Below are 20,120 nucleotides of genomic sequence, written 5' to 3' on the forward strand. Positions count from 1 at the left end.
GATATGTTCAGTGTATTTTAGACCAGGTTTGGTCAATAAAGGTATCAGGAATAATGATTACGGTTTTGTTGGGGCGGGGATGGTTGGGGAGTTGGAGGAAGCAAACAAAACACATTTAATGAAATTTAATCCTTCAAATGTGAATGAATACATTTGCTTGAAGATACTTTCCATACCTGTTGTTGTTGCTGCTGTTGTAATAAAGTCTGTCAAAACATGAAAAATCATGCATTTATATCAAGAATATTTGCCATACCCTTTCAAGCCTCAGACCTCATGTGATCCATTTCAATAGCATTAAAGAAGGAAGATTGATTTGGTCTGATATAACTTTATGTTAATTGCTTTAAATTAATGCTGCCATCACCCAGCATATTCACATAGGACGTTCTTTATGACTTTATTCATTGTTGATCCAGAGTTATAACAGGGGCACCAATCTGACTGGAGAGATTCAAACAGGGAGCTCCAGGAAAAATGGGGAGTTGGCAGGTGTTGGCATGTTCAAGGCTCAAGACTTTCCAGTTGAACAATAAGCAATACTAGAAAATCAATATTGAATTGTCATTGAGAAATCAAACAGGCAATTCAGAAAAACACATCCTCACGTAGAGAGTGGTAAACTGTAGCAGATATAGATGATAATTGAAATCCTATGGACATATAAGTAGATGCGAGACAAGAGTACGACTTAGCAGGAATAGAAAACCCTATTTTTAGATATAATGAATGTAAAGGCATATGAGGAGGCTCCACTTGAGCATCAATACCATCATGAATGGAAGGGATGGATTCAACAAGAGTAAGACCATAAGACCATTAAGATATAGGAGTAAAATTAGGTCATTTAACTTGCCGAATCTGCTCCTTCATTCAATCATGGCTGATATGTTTCTCAAACCCATTCTCCTGCTTTCCCCCATAACCCCAGATCCCCTTACTAATCAAGAACCTATCTATTACTGTCTTAAAGGTACACAATAACTTGGCCCCGCACCCTTCTGCATCTGTGAATTCCACAGAGTAACTACCCTCTGGCTGAAGAAATTCATCCTCATCTCAATTGTAAAGGACTATCCTTTCACTCTGATGCTGTGTCCTTGGTTAGTAGTGCCTCCTACTAGTGGAAACATCTTCTACACTTCCACTCTATCCAGGGCTGTCAGTGTTCTGTAAGTTTCAATGAGATTGCCCTCATCCTCTGACCTGCATCAAATATTAACCCAGAATCCTCAATGGCTTCTTATTTGATAGGTTGACTAGTCGGGGGGGGGTGATGGCCTAGTGGTATTATTGCTGGATTGTTAATCCAGAGACCCAGATAACATTCTGGGACCCGGATTCAAATCACGCCAAGGCATATGGTGGAATTTTAACTCAATAAATATCTGGATTCAAGAATCTAATAATGACCACAGATCCTTTGTTGATTGTCAGAAAAACCAATCTGGTTCACTAATGTCCTTTAGGGAAGGAAACTGACATCCTTACCTGGTTTGGCCTACATGTGACTCCAGACCCACAGCAATACAGTTGACTCAAAACTGCCCTCTGGGCAATTGGGGATGGACAATAAATGCTGCCTAGCCAGCGACACCCTCATCCCTTAAATGAATAAAGAAAAAAAAACACCCTTCATCCCTAACATCATTCTTGTAAACCTCCGGGTCCCCTCCAAAGCCAGTACATCTTTCCTTAGATATGTGGCCCAAACTTTTTATTGACATTTCCTGAAGGGCTATCATATATCCCTTCAGGAATGAATACTTGTCTGAGTTTTAAAGGCAACAGTTATCTCAACCACAGGTTCTGAGTTCTGAGTTCACAGTTTGATTCATAGCATGCAGAGGCCATTGAAGAATTAAAAACCGAAAGAACTGCGGATGCTCTAAATCAGGAACAAAAACAAAGTTGCTGGAAAAGCTCAGCAGGTCTGGCAGCATCTGTGGAGGAGAAAAGAAACATTAACTCTGTTTTCTCCTTCACAGATGCTGCCAGACCTGCTGAGCTTTTCCAGAAACTTTGTTTTTGTGCCATTGAAGAATTAGCTGTCTTCAAGGTACCTTGTCAAGGGCAACTAGGGATAGGCAATAAATGCTGGCCAGTTAGTGATGTTCACCTTCCAGTGGTGTTCATTTAGAGACAAGTTGCTGTGTTTACCCAGTTGCTTTGTTCAGTCCTGGGAGAAGAGAGTTAAGATGCAACAGGACCAGGGCAGTGTGTGCAGAGTGAGCTTTGCCCAGCAACAGATTGCTGATTGGTTTATGCGGTGAGAATCATTTGCAGATCCAAAAGTCATCAGCACAATGACAACTCTCTGATTCAGTCCTGGGCAGTGTGAACAGTTTGGGTGTGAACAGTACAGGTAGAGAAGGTTCCAGACTGCAGAGGAGAAAAATTTCACTCTCTGTCTCTGTATGAAGCAACTAAAGCCTGGTTGACAGCTAGATATTCTTTTCCACCAATCACTGTAAGTGGTTGCCTCTAACGAATAACTGAAAGACTTTGCAATTAGAGTGCAAATCAATCTGTGAATTCTGCCAAAAATTGAAAGTATCCAGAAATAAAGAGATAAGTGAACAGAGGACCCTGGGAAGAAAAGGATGCCTCATCAAATCCAACAGATTGAACTGTCTTTCCTCAGTTTTTTGCCCTCCACCCATAACACAATGTTAGCTTATTTGACTGTGTCTGCCTGTATGGGTATACAGAAGCTTAAGAAGGCAGTCAGAGTTTCAACTAGTGCAGTTATATGTTGATAACTCATATTTCTGTTTGCTTGCAGGTAGAGTTGATTTATTTGCAGTAAATTGTGTTTTTCTGTTAAGTCCAGTAACATGTTCGATGTTTTATGTTAACCTGAGTTCATTATACAAAAGTGTGAGTACTTTGGTTAAATTTTTAACTTGTGTGACAACCTTGGGAGTAGTGGAGCTCCAAGTGGGTTGACAGATCAGACAGCAGCCTCATGAGCAACCTTTGGGTTATGGAGGATAAATTGTAGGAGACCAGCCAAGAGTTTGTTGTAGAGGATTACAGTTTTCTTGTTTCAAGATTGAATTAAGGTTAAGTGGTATTACGTTATCAAGGTAGAAAAGCCTTAGTGATGGCATGAGTATGTACGTGGTTAGAGACTTAACATGGGATTAAATGGGATATGCAAATATGCATGCAAGAATATGAATTAGGAGCAGAAGTAGTGCATTTGGCCCCCTCGAGCACGCTCCTTCATTCAATAGGATAATGGCTGACCTTAATGTGCTCTCAGTTCCACATTTCTGCTTACCCCTGATACCCTTTGACTCCCTTCTATGTCAATCATCTTGCGATCACTGCCTTCACAATATTCAATCACTCTCACTCGATCATTCTCTGGGAACAGAGTTTCAGGAACTTACAATTCTCTGAGAGAAAAAAAATTCCCCTCATCTCCATCTTAAACTATTTTTAAACTGTCTCCTTTTGCACCAAGTACAATCATTAAGAATAGTTGATGTAATAAATATGTCATCAGCAAATGCACAAAACCAACCAATTAAAAGAAAATGAATTTAAATCGTACTGACCTGTTGCGGAATTGGAATGACAGTATCCTATAAAGGAACACATTCAGCTTATTTGATTTTGCAAGTATTTTGAAGCACGTTCTATCGTTAATAGAAAGATTAATATAACACGTGATAAAGAGAAATAGTTAACATCGGGTGCTATTGCCATTTATGAACAAAGGTACACTAGTGCAGCCAGTCTGTCACCCATAACACAATATATACACCTCCACCACCATCCAGAAAGCAAATACAATATTAGGCAAATTAATGAAAGAGGGAAAATTCACATGTGAATACAATACCTACCTATCGCATGAGGTGGTTCCATTCTAGCCAGAAACCAGTTCAGGTGGTATTTTAAGGAACGTAGTGAATTAGTTTTCACTGCTTGAGTTTTCAGCCTGGTTCAATCACCCATCTTTGGGAAGATAATTACATCCTAAATATCTGTTCTCATCTGCCCTTATATAACTGTCACTGCCTAAACCTCACTGTCCACTGGAGTAGTACCAGATGTTTGGAGGGTGGCAAATGTTATTGCCTTGTTCAAGAAAGGGAATAGGGATAATCCTGGGAATTACAGACCAGTCAGTCTTACTTCTGTGGTGGGCAAATTATTGGAGAGGATTCTGAGAGATAGTATTTATGATTATTTGGAAAAGCACGGTTTGATTGGCAATAGTCAGCATGGCTTTGTCAGGGGCAGATCATGCCGCACAAGCCTTATTAAATTCTTTGAGGATGTGACAAACCACATTGATGAAGGTAGAGGAGTGGATGTGGTGTATATGGATTTTAGCAAGGCATTTGATAAGGTTCCCCATGGCAGGCTCATTCAGAAAGTAAGGAGGCATGGGAATCAGGGAAATTTGGCTCTCTGGATACAGAATTGGCTGTCCAATAGAAGACTGAGGGTGATAGTAAATGGAAAGTATTCAGCTTGGAGCTTGGTGACCAGTGATGTTCCACAGGGATCTGTTCTGGGACCCCTGCTCTTTGTGATCTTTATAAATGACTTGGATGAGGAAGTGGAAGGGTGGGTTAGTAAGTTTGCCAATGACATGAAGGTTGGTGGAGTTGTAAACAGAGTGGAGGGCTGTTGTAGGTTGCAACGGGACATTGACAGGATCAGAGCTGGGCAAAGAAGTGGCAGATGGAATTCAACCCAGAAAAGTATGAAGTGATTCATTTTGGAAGGTCGAATTTGAATACATAATACGGGGTTAATGGCAGGAGTCTTGGCAGTGTGGAGGAACAGAAGGATCTTGGGTCCACGTCCATAGATCCCTTAAAATTGCTACCCAAGTTGATAAGGTTGTAAAGACAGCGTATGGCTTTCATTGGCAGGGGAACTGAGTTTAAGAGTCGCGAGGTTATGCTGCAGCTCTATAAAACTGTGGTCAGACCACACTTGAAATATCGTGTTCAGTTCTGGTTGCCTCATTATAGGAAGGATGTGGAAGCTTTAGAGAGGGTGCTGCCTGGACTGAAGGGCAGGTCTTATGAGGAAAGGTTGAGGGAGCTAGAACTTTTCTCATTGGAGCAAAGAAGGATGAGAGGTGACTTGATAGAGATGTACAAGATGATGAGAGGCATAAATAGAGTGGATAGCCGGAGACTTTTTCCCACGGCGAAAATTACTATTACAAGGGGGTATAATTTTAAGGTGATTGGAGGAAGGTATAGAGGAGATATCAGAGGTAGGTTCTTTACACAGAGTAGTGGGTGCATGGAATGCGCTGCCGGCAGTGGTAGTGGAGTCAGATATATTAGGGACATTTAAGTGACTCTTGGACAGACACATGGATGATAGTAAAATGTAGGGTACGCAGGGCAGTTTGACCTTAGAGTAGGATAATAGGTCGCCACAACATCGTGGGCCGAAGGGCCTGTACTGTGCTGTACTATTCTATGTTCTATGTAACATGAAGCTGTAACCCTCTCTGTCTTCCTTATCCTGTTTAGTCGAAACAAACAGAATGCATCTACTACCACTGGTTTCTCCTTTCCTCATCAGAGACACCTTCCGAAGCAGTAAAATTGAGAATAAAGTTAATAATGCGAAAGGCATGTTTCAGAGCCGGACAGTGTAACTGAACTGAATTTCTGTGGGCCAGGTTGAACTGATTTCGACATTTGAGTCAATACAATACAGAAAAGTCTTGACAATAATACCATCCATAATATTACACAGCACAGAAAAAGCATCTAATATCGTCAGGTCTCAGCAATACGAATTCACAATAACTTTCAAGAAAATCTCATTGGTGCATTGGCTGTTCCTCAGCTCTTTATAATTTTATCTTTATTGTGCATTTGTGTAAGTGTAGTGGAATGTCAATTGAAGAGTCCGATCATATAATGTCTTCAGCTTTTTCAGACAGGCAGATCTCTTTCGAACCTTGCTGCCTGTAGAGTGAACATGTCCATCACAAAGCTCCTGCTGCTTAACTCTTTGAAAGCCAACACACCATACGCCTTCTTTACAACCTTATCAACTTGGGTAGCAACTTTAAGGGATCTATGGACGTGGACCCCAAGATCCTTCTGTTCCTCCACACTGCCAAGACTCCTGGTCCTCTTTGGAATGTATCAATCTTGGACATATACTTAAAGATTAGTTTATTTTCTGAAAATTCTCTTACCATTGCCCATGTAAGGACATTGATCACAGAAATCGGAGCAACAATTGCCATTATACCAACAATTGTAATCACAGGAACAATCTGATGTATGTCCTCCACAGTTGTATTGGCATGAGCCATATCCTGTTGAACAGTGAATATTAAATTAGATTAGAAGTTATTTCTAATTTTAGCAAGGTCTCAAGTTGCAATTTTGTAATATTCCTCTGGTGAGGAACAAATCTGAAAGGAAATTATAGAGTAATTATTATGGAAGACATTAATTATACAAATGTAGACTGGGATAATGGTAGCTTAAAGGACACAGATGGTCAAGAGTTAGGAACACCAATGAGCAATGCAGAGTGCAAATAATTAAGTGGATTAGAGTTGTCTTCAAGGGGGCAAGATGGAACTGGGCCTGATAGACATAAAACAAAGGTTGATTGGAAAAGTTATAGCTGAACAATAGGCTACCTGCAAAGAAGAGACAATTTGGGCATAGCCAAAGTATATTCCCTCAAAGGAAAAGGGGGGACAACCAAGTACAGAGTCCCTGGACGAGAAAGGAATTAGAAATTAAGAAAACAAAGTAAAGGTTGTTTATCGTAGGTATAAAGTAGAAAATACAATTTAGAATCATGCTGAACATAGAAGTTTCAGAAAAGAGGGTAAAATTCCAATATTAGAAGCAAAGTGGGATTCTGAAAAGAGTTTGGCGGCTAGCATAAGAGCAAATCTGAAAGTCTTCCATAGGTCAGTCAGGAAGCAACAAAGATTTCCACATATGGAAACAGTGGGCGTGGCAAAGGTTTTAAATTATTATTAGTTTCTATGTTTATGGAAGAAGCAGGTGATACCCAGGACATGCTGATAGATGAGAAAGTTCATTCAATAGGCGAGCTCAAAACTGATAAGGAAGAGGTATTGAAGAGGTTGTTTGTAGTTAAAGCTAACAAAGCACTGGAACACAATGAAATTAATACAAGGATACTGAAGGAAGTGAGAGTAGAAATTGAGGAGGCACAGGGCCATAATTTTTGGGTCTTCCTAAAACTCAGCAGTGGTACCAGAAGACTGGAGAATTGTAAACATTATGCCCTTGCTCAAAAATATTGTAAAGATAAACATAACAATTACCGACTGTCAGTTTACTTCAGGGGCATGAAAACTTTGAGTAACAATCATTCAGGATAGAATTAATAGTCCCATCAATAAATATAAGTTAATTAAGGAGAAACACCATGGATTTCGTGAGGGAAAACTATGTTTAAAAAACTTCTGGAAATTTTTGAAGACATAACAGAGATGGTTGAAGAAGGCAATCCTGATGATGTGGTGTACGTGGGCTTCCAAAAGGTGTTTAACTGTACAACAGACCTGCAAGCAATGTTGGAGTTCATAGAATAAAAGGAGCAGGAGCAATATGGATACAAAATTGGCAGAATTACAGGAAACAAATAATAAAGATTAATCAATTTTGAGGGAGAGGCTACAGGAAAGTTTGTAGTGGAGTTTCCAGGAGTCAATATTGGGATACTTGCCTTCCTTTTGCTTTGATATATATTAATAATCTAGACCTTAGCGTACAGGATACAATTTCAACATTTTCAGATAATTAAAACTTGGAAGCATCGTAAACTGGAAAGAGGGCAGTGCAGTACTCCAAAAATACTTTGGCAAGTTGGTGGAGTGGCACATGGATGACAAGTTAAGTTCAAACCAGAGATATTTGAGATGCATTTTGGTCAGGAACAGAGAGAAACTAGGTGCATATGTACTTAAGTCATCAAAGGTGATAGGATAGCTGGAGAGACCAGTTGATATTTCATTGAGTATCTTGGGCTTTATTAATAGGAGCAAAGAGTACAAGAGCAGGAATGCTGTGCTTAATTGGCACTGATGGAATGTAACACCTAAAGGTTTCAAAGAAACTTCAAACAGAGACGTAGTGACTTGAGATTTTACACAGAGAGTGGTTTATCTGAGGAATGAATTGCCAGAGGAAGAGGTGGATGCAGGTACAGCTACAATGTTTAAAAGTCATTTGGATAAGAACATGAATAGGAAAGGTTTGGAGGGATATGGGCTAAACAAAGGCAAGTGAGACTAGTTTAGTTTGAAGAAATAGTTGGCGTGGACTGGTTGGACCAACGTCTCTGTTTTCATGCTGTATGACTGTACGATTAAATCCATCACTCCTCGTCATCTCATGGAAGAGAGCAACCTCTTCCAGATAGTTTCAGGATTTCATCTTCCAGTAATATACAAAAGAAAGGATTTGAGAGAGATCTTCAATACTAGCCATGTGTTATCAGCAGTGGATGTCACAGCTTGAGAACAACAAGTAAGCACCCCCACAACGCAAGTAGGGAAAGGAAGAACATCTCACTCTGAATGCTGCAAACCAGTTAAAAAAGGAATCAATCAGCGGAACTTGAATCAGCTTTAAAAGTTAAGAATCTCAAAAAACAACTGTTCAACAGATAATATCACAGCTACCAGTGCCATCAAATAACAGCTGCAATGTTATCATATCTGCTCTTCACAAATAATTCAGAAATTGATCCTATAATTATTTTGTAAACTTTTTTTGGACTCGTCTTATTTCTAATCTGTGTGTACATATATTGCAATTGTATTTGTGATTTTATGATTTCTATAGTCCTATGAGAAGCTTATTATTTTGCAATATTTACAGTTGCATCTTAAACCACTCCTCCAACTAGCAAAGTCATAATCTGATCGTTACTTCCTCAGAGAAGTGCAAGTGATAAATACAGATCTCCTCTGACAAATACTTATGAATCTGTTGATCTGTAAAGACAGTTATGTAGATATTGGTGGAGGTAAACGTACTTCCTGAAATGTCATTTGATCTGGAGATGTTAACCTACAGCACTATAGGAAAAGCGAAAGGGACTCCAACCTTCCCAATTTTGTTAATATCATAGAGTGGTTACAGCTTTTACCCATCTCCTTGAAAATTTTGTTAGCCACTTCAGTAGTTAGCGGCAAGTCTATAAGAGAATGAGCTTCAACAGAAGACTTCAGATGATGAAGTACAGAGGGAATTAAAACATGCACCAGCAAGATCAATATGATCACAAAAACTAGACTTCAAAAGCAATAGAAACAGCAACAATCTTTCTCTAAAACTTAGTTGAAAGGAGATTTGGACTTTCTACTAGGATCTGTTTTCATCTTTCTTGTCTGCATAGCATGTTTCACTGAAATTTGTGTAATTTACAAGGGAACTGTCACTAAAATTTTAATTTAATTCAGGATTATAATTGCCTGAGGAGGGGTTGCTTCTCACCCTTGGTTTCATAGCTTGGAAAATGGTATTTGCTCCAAATTGGGCAAAACAACAGATTTTCCAATTCACATGCACCAGGTTTGATGCTGGGAGTGGAGTCTGATTAATTTTATCTGATAATATAATAGAAAGAGAATTGTAAAGTCCCGGATCTGTGCTCTGTTAGCATGTAAAAGACATAAGCTTGCAATTTACCATTGATTCTTTAATAGTGAGCAAACCTTGATATTTCGTACGAAGTATATTATGTAACTGCAGCTTTCACGTTTGAAGGAGACTGACACTGAATGTTTAGACTGAAATATTACTCAACAATCTTCAGTTACTATTTCAAACTATGTGTATATCCATACTGCATAGCACAGTCATGAAAAAAATCACCTTCAAATTAAGAATATTTTCATTACCTGTTGTTGTAGCAAAGTAGTCTATCAAAAAAATAACTTTCAATGAGCAAAATTGTTTTTCATAGTTCATTGGATTTTAAAGTGCATTTTTCATCTACTTTCTGATTTTCTTATCAACTAGAAGTAAAGCAAGCTAACTACATGCTGCCGTCAGGAAATGAACACAGGACAAAGAACAAAGAACAGCACAGCCCAGGAACACGCCCTTTGGCCTTCCAATCCCGCACTGACACATTTTGCCCTTTCGTACTAAGACTGTCTTCACTGACAGGATCTGTATCCTTCTATTCCCCCCTATTCATGTCTTCGTCCAGGTGCTTCTTGCATGCTTCTATTGTGTCTGCCTCGACCACCTCCTCTGGCAGCGAATTCCAAATACTCACCACACTTGGTGTGAAAAACCTGCCTCGCACATCTCTTTTAGACTTCTTCCTCCGCATCTTGAACTTGTGACCCCTAGTAACTGACCTGTCCATACTGGGAGGAAGCCTCATACTTTCCACTCTATCCATGCCATTCACAATCTTATGAACATCTGTCAGGTCGCTCCTCAACCTCCTGTATTCCAGTGAAAACAAACCCAGTCTACCCAAATTTTCTTCACAGCTAAAATGCCCCATACCAGGCAACACCCTTGTAAACCTTTTCTGTACCCTGTCCAAAGCAAGACTCTATTCGTAATATTCAGCAGTGCGTCAATTCTGTTTTTAAGACTGAAAAACATGCTAATACCAATATGAATCAAAGTTTGAAATCATATATTTTTATTCTTTATTTTGAGTTTATCTCTTTAAGAGATTAAATATACTTAAATGACAAAATTCACAATGACATGAGCTGGCCTTCATTCAACTGAATAATTTAAAATAAAAACCTGTCAGTATATCTATTGAATAAAATAACATTTATCGCAGTAATTGTCATTTTCTTTACTTACCGTAGCTGTCAGCATAAGTAAATGTCATGACAAAGATATATAGGAGAACATTTGTTTTGGATGCCATTTTGGTACGATAAAAGGCTGCAGACAGCACTTTTCATTTATACCCAAGCTACAGAAATGGGTGTGTCATAAACTTCTATATGATTAAGTAATATAATTTGATTTTTTTTAAAAGTGTGTATACTTTCAAAATAACACCCAATAAACTGATAGGGAAATTTACATTGCTTGCTAATGTCGTGGAAATGTTGCAAACGGTATTTTATATTATTAGGCTATATACATACTGGATATTGGTCATGATAGCATTGTTTTATGATCTCTGAATATTGCTGGATAAGGCTGAAGATAACAGGAACTGATAAGAAGCTTTTATGTGAGTGGAATTACACTGACTCAGTCAAGTCTGCTACGAACTAAGATTGCTCAGTAATCAGTAACTGCACAATGGCGCACTGGTTAGCACTGCTGCCTCACAGTGCAAGGGACCCGGGTTTGATTGCACCCTCGGAGACTGACTGTGTGCTAATCACATATTCTCCCTGTGTCTGCATAGGTTTCCTCCCACAGTCTGAACATGTACAGGTCAGGTGAATTGGCCATGCTAAATTGCCTGTAGCGTCCAGGGATGTGCAGGATTAGCCATGGGAAATGTGGGGTTACAGGGATAGGGTAGGGGTCTGGGTAGGATGCTCTTTGGAGGGTCAGTGTGGACTCAATGGGCTGAATGGCCTGCTTCTACACTGTAGGGATTCTATGATTGTATGCTGTCTCTACCAAATAATGTTGAAATATTCGGGATTGATCACATTCGCAAATAGTTCCAAATAAGGCACACACTTCAGACAATGACCTGTGTATTAAGCAGCCGTGGAAAATCCTTGATTTTCAGCAGGACTTCAAAGAATAACTCTGCAGGAAGTACCCTATGTCAGGAGGTGTGATGAAGACATTGAGAAGAGTCCAGCTTGGCCAGCTGCCAACTCTCCTGGGTAATAACTTCTGGGGTCAGTTACATAACCCAGGATAGTGAAAGGCAGTGATTGAAATATCTCTAGTAAATGAATAACACATGCTTTTCACTAAGTACTTAATAATTTAATTGAGCTTTGTAGAACTCTAAGTGTCTCCACTGTATCTTCATCTATGGATATACCATTGTCTCTCAGAGAAGGGAAACAATATAAACATCTTGTCAATACTTTTTCAAATAATTAACACTTTAAACTTGCAAGTAACAGGCCCCAGAATTGCTAACATATGCATTTTATCTTTATTAAATCAATTGAAGTCATCTGCTTTCCAATGTACAGTTTATTCATTCAGTATTATATTAATATTATTTTCTGTTGATCAGTGTACTGATGGCAAAATGTGTGCTATTCCTGCCATTTAAACTTAGAAAGCTGCATCGCAAAATAATGCTATTATGGGCTTAATATAAAAATGGTTTGGGAGTAGATGACCATGGCTTGGTCTGACTTATATGCCTGGCTTGGTTTACCCCAGTCCCCATAATATGGGTTTGGTTGGTAAACCTTGTATGTTCTACTCTATCAAAAAACTGAACGTAAACATAGTAAAGTCATTCTAACTATTTCTTCACTCTGTAAGGATTAGTACAGTCTTGATTAGAACAATGTCTCTTCAAGTACAGGATGTTTCTTCCCTTTCAAACTTTAGTTGGATTATTCTGCTTATTTCATGCACATATCATCAGATACATCAGTGGCTGATTTGTATTACCCCTTACTCCATAGCATTTTGACAAATTGCTGATTAAGCATGTACAACATGCATTGTGTTGAAGTCATGCCCTGATTTAGACACAATCTAATTTTTAGACCATGTAATAAAGCGGAGGAAGTGATTTGTGAATCAGTGGTAATGCTCCACCCTCTAAGCTAGAAGGTTTCGGTTCAAGTTCTGCCTGCTGCAGAGGCGTGTAATGACAAGTCCAAACGGCTTGATTAAAAATAACATGGTCGACAACAAGTTGTTAAAGATGTTACGCCGATCGCAGCATTGACTTCTGGTTCCAGACTTTGCTGCTATGCAGGGCCTTGGAGAATTAGAGGGAACAAGGTTTTTGAGAAGATTTGTAGCTCAGGTTGTTGATGTGGTTGTTGACTTGCTCGCCAAGCTGGTAAGTTTGTTTTCAGACATTTCATCACCATGCTAGGTAACATCATCAGTGCGCCTCCAGTGAAGCTTGTTATTTATGTGCCTCGGTTTACTGGTGCGGGTGGCATTGCTTCTGGATTTGTTTCTTAGTAGTAGTAATTATATGGGGTGAAGCTCTACATGTTTGTTATTGGAGTTCTGATCTGATGCCAGGCCTCCAGGAATTCTCGTGCGTGTCTTTGCTTAGCATGTCCTAGGATGGCTGCGTTGTCCCAGACAAACTGGTGTCCCTCTTTGTCCATGTGTATTGAAATAAGTGACAAACACCAACTGGCTACCAAGAGACATGACTAACTATCACTCATTTCAATACACATGGACAAAAAGGGACACCAATTCAACTGGGACAATGTAGCCATCGTAGGAAAAGCCAAAAAAAGACATGCACGAGAATTCCTGGAGGCCTGGCACTCAAACCGGATCTCCATGAAAAAACATATGGAGCTGGACCCCATGTACCAACCACAAAGAAACAAATCTGGAAGTGATGCCACCCACCCCAACAAACTGAGACACATAAATAGCAAACAGGACAGAACACTGACATTTCACCGGAGGTAGTATGTGTGTAGCATGTAGCAAACAAACTTACCAGCTCGGTGAGCAAGTCAACAACCTAATTAGAGGGAACACTGATCAATGTTAAGTCACAGTTCAAACATTATTCCTCATATCTTCATCTGAAAACTCACTTGCCTGTTTTATCTCATGATGTTAGATCTAAAAAGAAATCCTGTGGGAAATGGATCAGCTATTTTAGGAATGCTGTTGAAATCAGGGAAAGAGTGCAGGAGGCACTCATTAAGGTAATGACAGGGACAAAACGTTTTACAGTAAAATCATGATAATACAAACCACAAGGGGCTAATCCACAAATCCGGGTGAAGGGAAGCTTTGAGATAGGTAAGGAAGTCTCTTTGTAACACAATTTGGATAAAAATATGCTCTGCATTTTAAAAGATGAAAATATAGTTACAAAGTAAACATATAACAAATGCCTTTATTTTCAATTTGTTCACACCTGTCAATGGACTGACCTTGTACAGCAAAAGGCATCGAAAATGTTAGGTATTAGCTGAGGAGAAATGCTTTTGGTTTAATATGCAGTCTTTGGGCAAGTGCAATAAAGCCCACCATGTGGTCAATACAGTCAAATATGTTTTCTGTGTTTTTGTGGTATAATGTGAAATCCTGGAGTATCTCAATAGCCTTTACAGCTTCAGCTAGGGAAACAGGTGTGAGCAGCCAGGAATTCATCAGGCTCATCTTTCCTTTCTTCTGACCTCAAAAATGCTTCTAACCTTAAAAATTTGCAAAGGAATGGTGTGGCATCTTGGACTTTCTTATCACAAAGAAATGGCAGCAGTTTGATACCATTCACATTGCCGCAGACCAAAGCAGCGATGTAATCCTTGCTTCGCTTTCAATCATTACATAAATCGTCTCTAGACAGTAAAGGTAATTTGGTAGAAGATGGTAAATCTGTATCAGAGATAGTAGGAACTGCCGATGCTGGAGAATCTGAGATAACAAGGTGTAGAGCTGGATGAACACAGCAGGCCAAGCAGCATCAGAGGAGCAGGAAAGCTGATGTTTTGGGTCTAGACCCTTCTTCAGAAATGGGGACAGGGAAGGGGATTCTGAAATAAATTGGGAGAAAGGGGGAGGCGGATAGAAGATGGATAAATAGGAACCCTGCAGCCCAATGGTATCAATGTGGACTTCACAAGCTTCAAAATCTCCCCTCTCCCAACCGCATCCCAAAACAAGCCCAGCTCGTACCTGCCTCCCTAACCTGTCCTCCCACCTATCACTCCTCCCACCTCAAGCCCCACCCCAATCTCCTACCTACTAGCCTCATCCCGCCTCCTTGACCTGTCCATCCTCCCTGGACCGACCTATCCCCTAAACTCCCCACCGACACTCACCTCTCCTGGCTCCAACCCCGCCTCCTTGACTTGTCTGTATCCTCTAAACCTATCTTCTCCTTTATCTATCTTCTATCCGCCTCTCCCTTTCTCCCTATTTAAATCTGTAACATCCATGTTTGACCTTGTTGGAGTATCTTTTGGTGTGTGTGCATTCAGGACATAAATGAGACTATTTTTAAGCGATCACTATGAACCTGCCAGTGATGTTAGATTCTATTGTAGCCCAACTCCACTCCAATTGCTTGGCGCATCATATAAGAAGTGTGCACAAATTCAGCCCATCTGGGGTTACCAGTCTGGAATCCTACCTTTTCACAGACATCCTTCTATTGGATTTCCTACTTTGCTGGTGGGAATGGCTGACAACTTGTTCACAACTGGAGTCAGTTTAATTTGAATTTCCCTGAAGTTTTAAGCAGAAACCAGACAAAGTAGAAAAGACGAAAGGTTAACAGAATTCTGTTGGCTAAAGTATAGCCTGTTGGCACTTTATTCTCCATGCATTGATATGTTGCTATTCCATAATGAGTGAGTTATGCCCATGGGAAGTATAATATTTCAAACTGGTTTTGGCTTTGTTGGGTCTTGCTTCAAAATATCTCCGGGTTAGGTAAATTGTTAGCACTGTGCATGTTCAGGAGGAGGCAGAAGTGTGGTCATTGTACAAGTTTCAGTGAGAAAACTATGATAAAATGTTTTCCTAAAAGATCTATGCATCTCAACAAACAAGCAAAGTTAGAAACTGGGGGACTAACCAGCTGTTGCTGTGTTATATGGGTCCAATGTTTTCCAGTGTAATGCATCATAAACAAAAACAAAGTTGCTGGAAAAGCTCAGCAGGTCTGGCAGCACCTGTGAAGGAGAAAACAGAGTTAACGTTTCAGTTCCAGTGACCCTTCCTCAGAACTGATAGTGGCTGGGAAAACGTCAGTTTATATGCAGAAAATAGGGAGGTGGGTGGGGTAGGGAGTAAACGATAGGATAGAGCCCAAAGAGAGAGAAAGACAGTTGGACAGACAAAGAAGTTGCTAACAATCAGGCTGGGAGGGTGAATAGTTGTTAATGGGGACTGTTAGTGACTAACAACAGGGGGTGTGTAATGGCAGACTATGTGGTAACAAGGCCTGGTGTGTGGGGTAGGGGGCTGGGACATGGGAGAGTTTAGGCCCTAAAATTATTGAACTCCATGTTGAGTCCAGAGGGCTGTAGGGTCCCCAAGCAGAAAATGAGGTGTTGTTCCTCCAGCTTGCATTGGGCTTCGCTGGAACACTGCAGCAAGCCAGAGACAGAGATGTTGGCCAGGGAGCAGGGTGGTGCATTGAAGTGGCAGGCAACAGGTAGTTCAGGGTCTTTTTTGCGAGTAGAATGTAGATGTTCTGCAAAGCAATTGCCAAGTCTATGCTTCGCTTCCCCAATGTAGAGGAGACCACATTGTGAGCAGTGAATGCAGTAGACTAGATTCTGGGAAGTGCAGGTGAAGTGTTGTTTCACCTGGAAGGTATGTTTGGGCCCTTGGATACTGGGGAGGGAGGAGGTAAATGCGCAGGTGTTGCACCTTCGCCAGTTGCAGGGGAAGGTGCCGTAGGGCTGTGGAGTAGTGTTGGGGATGAAGGAAGTGTGGACCAGAGTATCCCGGAGGGAACGGTCCCTGCGGAAAGTGGACAAGGGAAGGGAGGGGAATATGTGTCTGGTGGTGGCATCTCACTGGAGGTGGCTGAAATGGCTTCTGATGTTCTTCTGGATGTGAATGCTGGTGGGCTGGTAGGTGAGGATAGGGGGACCCTATCGCTGTTGCGGGAGGGAAGAGAAGGGGTGAGGGCGGAAGTGCGGGAGATGGATCAGACCTGGTTGAGGGCCCTGTCGACAACAGAGCTGGGGAATCCTCAGTTGATGAAGAAGGTGGACATTTCGGAGGCTCCCTTGTCGAAGTTGGCCTCATCTAAACATGTGTGACAGAGATGGAGGTACTGAGAGAATGGGATGGAGTATTTACAGGAAGTAGGGTGTGAGGATGTATAGTCCAGGTAACTGTGGGAGTCAGTGGGTTTGTGTAATGTATCATAAAATTGCCATAGGGCAGAGGGTTGCTCTCTCATTAGAGAGAGAGAGACAAATGGGTCACCACACCTCAGGTAAGGGGAGATGTTGAGAAGGCAGGGCATGCTTAGCTTTATAGGAATTGAACCTACACTGTTGGCATTACTCAGCATCATAACCTAGCCAGCCAGCCAACTGAGCTAACCAACCACAATACATAATTGTAACATAATGAAACACTGAGCACAGCTTTACTGAATAAAGGGAGCTCCCACTAAAGTGAGCTTCAATGAGCTCAAAGGGCTGGATCATCAAAGCTGTCAAAAAAATTAAGGAAACCAAACTAGAAAGACATCAACTAGACATAAACATGAAACATGATGCTGAAGGTCATTTTGGAAGAGAGAGGAAATTCATGATCAATTGCAGCCTCTCTCTTCTTTCCCAATTGGAGCTTCCCTCTTCAATTCCTTGATACCAACCATTCTCAGTTTGAGATCCACCAAGTCCACTCAGTTCCTGACCTCGTTACAGCCTTGGTTCAAACATGGACAAATGACCTGAATTCCAGAGGTGAGGTGAGAGTGACTGCCCTTGATATCAAGGCTGCATTTGACCGGGTATGGCATCAAGGAGCCCTAACAAAATTGGAATCAACGGGTATTGGGGGCAAAGTCTCCACTGTTTGGAATCATGGCATGTAGGAAGATGGTCGTGGCTGCTGAAGGTCAGTTGTCTCAGCCCAGGACATCTCTGCAGGAGTTCCTCAGGGTAGTGTCCGAGGTCCAAACATCATTAGCTGCTTCATCAATGACCTTCCATCCATCATAAGGTCATAACTGAGGATGTTTGCCAATGATTGCACAAGGTTCAGCACCATTGACGACTCCTCAGAAACTGAAGTAGTCCATGTTCAAAAGCATCAAGATCTGGACAGTATCCAGGCTTGGGTTGACAAGTGGCAAGCAGTATTTGTGCCACATAACTGCGAGGCAATGACCATCACAAGACACAATCTTGATATTCAATGGTGTTTTATCACTGAACTCCCATTATTAAATTTGTGGTGGTTACCATTGACCAGAACCTCATCAGGACTCACAACATAAATACAGTGGCTACAAAAGCAGGTCAGAGGCTAGGAATACTGTAGCAAGTAGCTCACCCCCTTGTCCATCATCTACAATGCATAAGCTAGGAGTGTGATGAAATACTTTTCACTTGCCTGGATGGGTGCAGTCCCAAGAACACTCTAGAAGCTTGACACCATTCAGGACAAAGCAGCCCGCTTGATTGGCATTACATCCACAAGCAACCACCCCCTCCGCCACTGACGCTCAGTAGCAGCAGTGCGTACTATCTACAAGATCCACTGCAGAAATTCATCAAAGAGCCTCAGACAGTACTTTCCAAACCTATGAACACTTCCATCTAGAAGGACAAGGGCAGCAGATACATGGGAACACCACCACCTTCATGTTGCCCTCCAAGCCACTCATCATCCTGACTCCTTCACTGTCACTGGGTCAAAATCCTGGAATTGCCTCGCTAATAGCATTGTGGGTCAACCCGCAGCATGTGGGCTGCAGTGGTTCAAGAAGGCAGCTCACCACCATCTTCTCAAGGGCAAATAGGGACAGCAATAAATGCTGGCCAGCCAGCGATGTCCACATTCTAGTCATGGTGTGATTATCATTCCCTGCCTGATTACTGGAAACTATCCCTATGACAAGCAGATGTTGGAATTGTGTCAGTGGAGAGAAGGAGATATTATGGACCTTTTTTTTATCTTTATACATAGCAATGTTATCAATGAAGATAAACATATGTGCTTGTACCTACAAAATGTGTTTTGCAATATTTAATTACATCTTTTATAAGTTCATGTGAACACATATTTGTTAACAGTTGAGTATGTCGTTCTTCTCAAGCTTTACTTTCATCTTAAGTGTGTGTATTTTCTATATCTGCTAGGAATTATTTAAACCAACACAGAGCCCATTCTGTGAGGTCACTGAGTCATAACATAGATTATTAAATAAATTTAACTGCACTTAGCCTTATCATATCTTATCACATATTCCCACCTTCACAATAACATGCAGACTTTCTCTCATGGATAATTTCACTGCCTTTCTCTCACTATTGGGGCAGGTTTTGTGTTTCATTCCTGGTTGCAACACAGAGACAAAAATCCAGTGGAAAGAAGCTTAACAAAAATAAAGGCATAATGGCAATGTTGCTTCAGAGGCCTAGGTTAATGCTTTGGGGACACAGGTTAAAATCCCACACACAGCAGCTGGTAGAATTTTAAATTAATTTAGTTAATATGGAACTGAAAACTGGCCTCACTAATAATGGAAAACCACAAAACTATCACTTGTTTGTTGTTAAAACCTACTTGGATCATTAATGACCTTCAGGAATGAAATTCTGCCATCCTTACTTGATCTGGCCTACATGTGACTCCCGACCTGCAGCAATGTGAATGGTTCTTAATTACACCCTAAAAGTAAACTACTTAGTTCGAGGGCAATTAGGGATAGGCAACACATATTGTCCAAAGATGCCAAATCACATCAAAGAGATTAAAGCATTCATATGAAATTCCTTTGTCATTGTTCACTGAAATGGATAAATGTTAAATTAATATAATGGACAAAGTTATTTTTGAAAAAAGGCATTGAAAATTTGCACCTTAGTGTTCATGAATTAAAAACTCAAAGTTCAAAAACAAACCTGTTGGCAGCAATCTGAATGTGTACTGCACCAAACTGGACTTGACTGACAACAATCATAGATTTCATATCCATTTTCTGGGCGTCTTCTACAGTTTTCAGACATTGGGCATCTTCTGACTGCACCACAGGCAAGCTGAGACATTACTAATCAGTCATTGCATTATGATCAGATTCTTGTATTCTCAAGGTGCATATTTGAAAGGACTGTCTCTCCATGAGAATTCCATGCTTCTTTACAGTAACAACAGCTTTTGGCATGGTGCTAATCCACAAGACATTTCTGTGTGCATACCATCAGCCTTTTCAGTTGTACTTTCCATTCAAAGTCCACATGTGGGTACTTTACAACTGTATTCACACATAATCTCGCCTTCTGGGGAATT

General features: G+C 40.7%; 1 protein-coding gene across 1 annotated transcript in view; it reads right to left on the minus strand.

The window, feature by feature from the left end:
• Positions 1-10,905, minus strand: part of LOC125481100 (uridylate-specific endoribonuclease-like) — a gene marked incomplete at its 3' end in the record, with an annotated part of 11,903 nt that extends 998 nt beyond the window's left edge. The window contains exons 1-4 of the mRNA XM_048592235.1: positions 10,839-10,905; positions 6,197-6,319; positions 3,567-3,593; positions 177-206 (exon numbers count right to left, since the gene is read on the minus strand). Coding sequence (XP_048448192.1) covers positions 177-206; positions 3,567-3,593; positions 6,197-6,319; positions 10,839-10,905 — 247 coding nt within the window. The remainder of the gene's footprint in view (positions 1-176; positions 207-3,566; positions 3,594-6,196; positions 6,320-10,838) is intronic.
• Between the last annotated feature and the right edge of the window lie 9,215 nt (positions 10,906-20,120).

Source organism: Rhincodon typus, unplaced genomic scaffold, assembly GCF_021869965.1.
Source record: "Rhincodon typus isolate 14 unplaced genomic scaffold, sRhiTyp1.1 hic_rhity00000863, whole genome shotgun sequence".
Lineage (NCBI taxonomy): Eukaryota > Metazoa > Chordata > Chondrichthyes > Orectolobiformes > Rhincodontidae > Rhincodon > Rhincodon typus.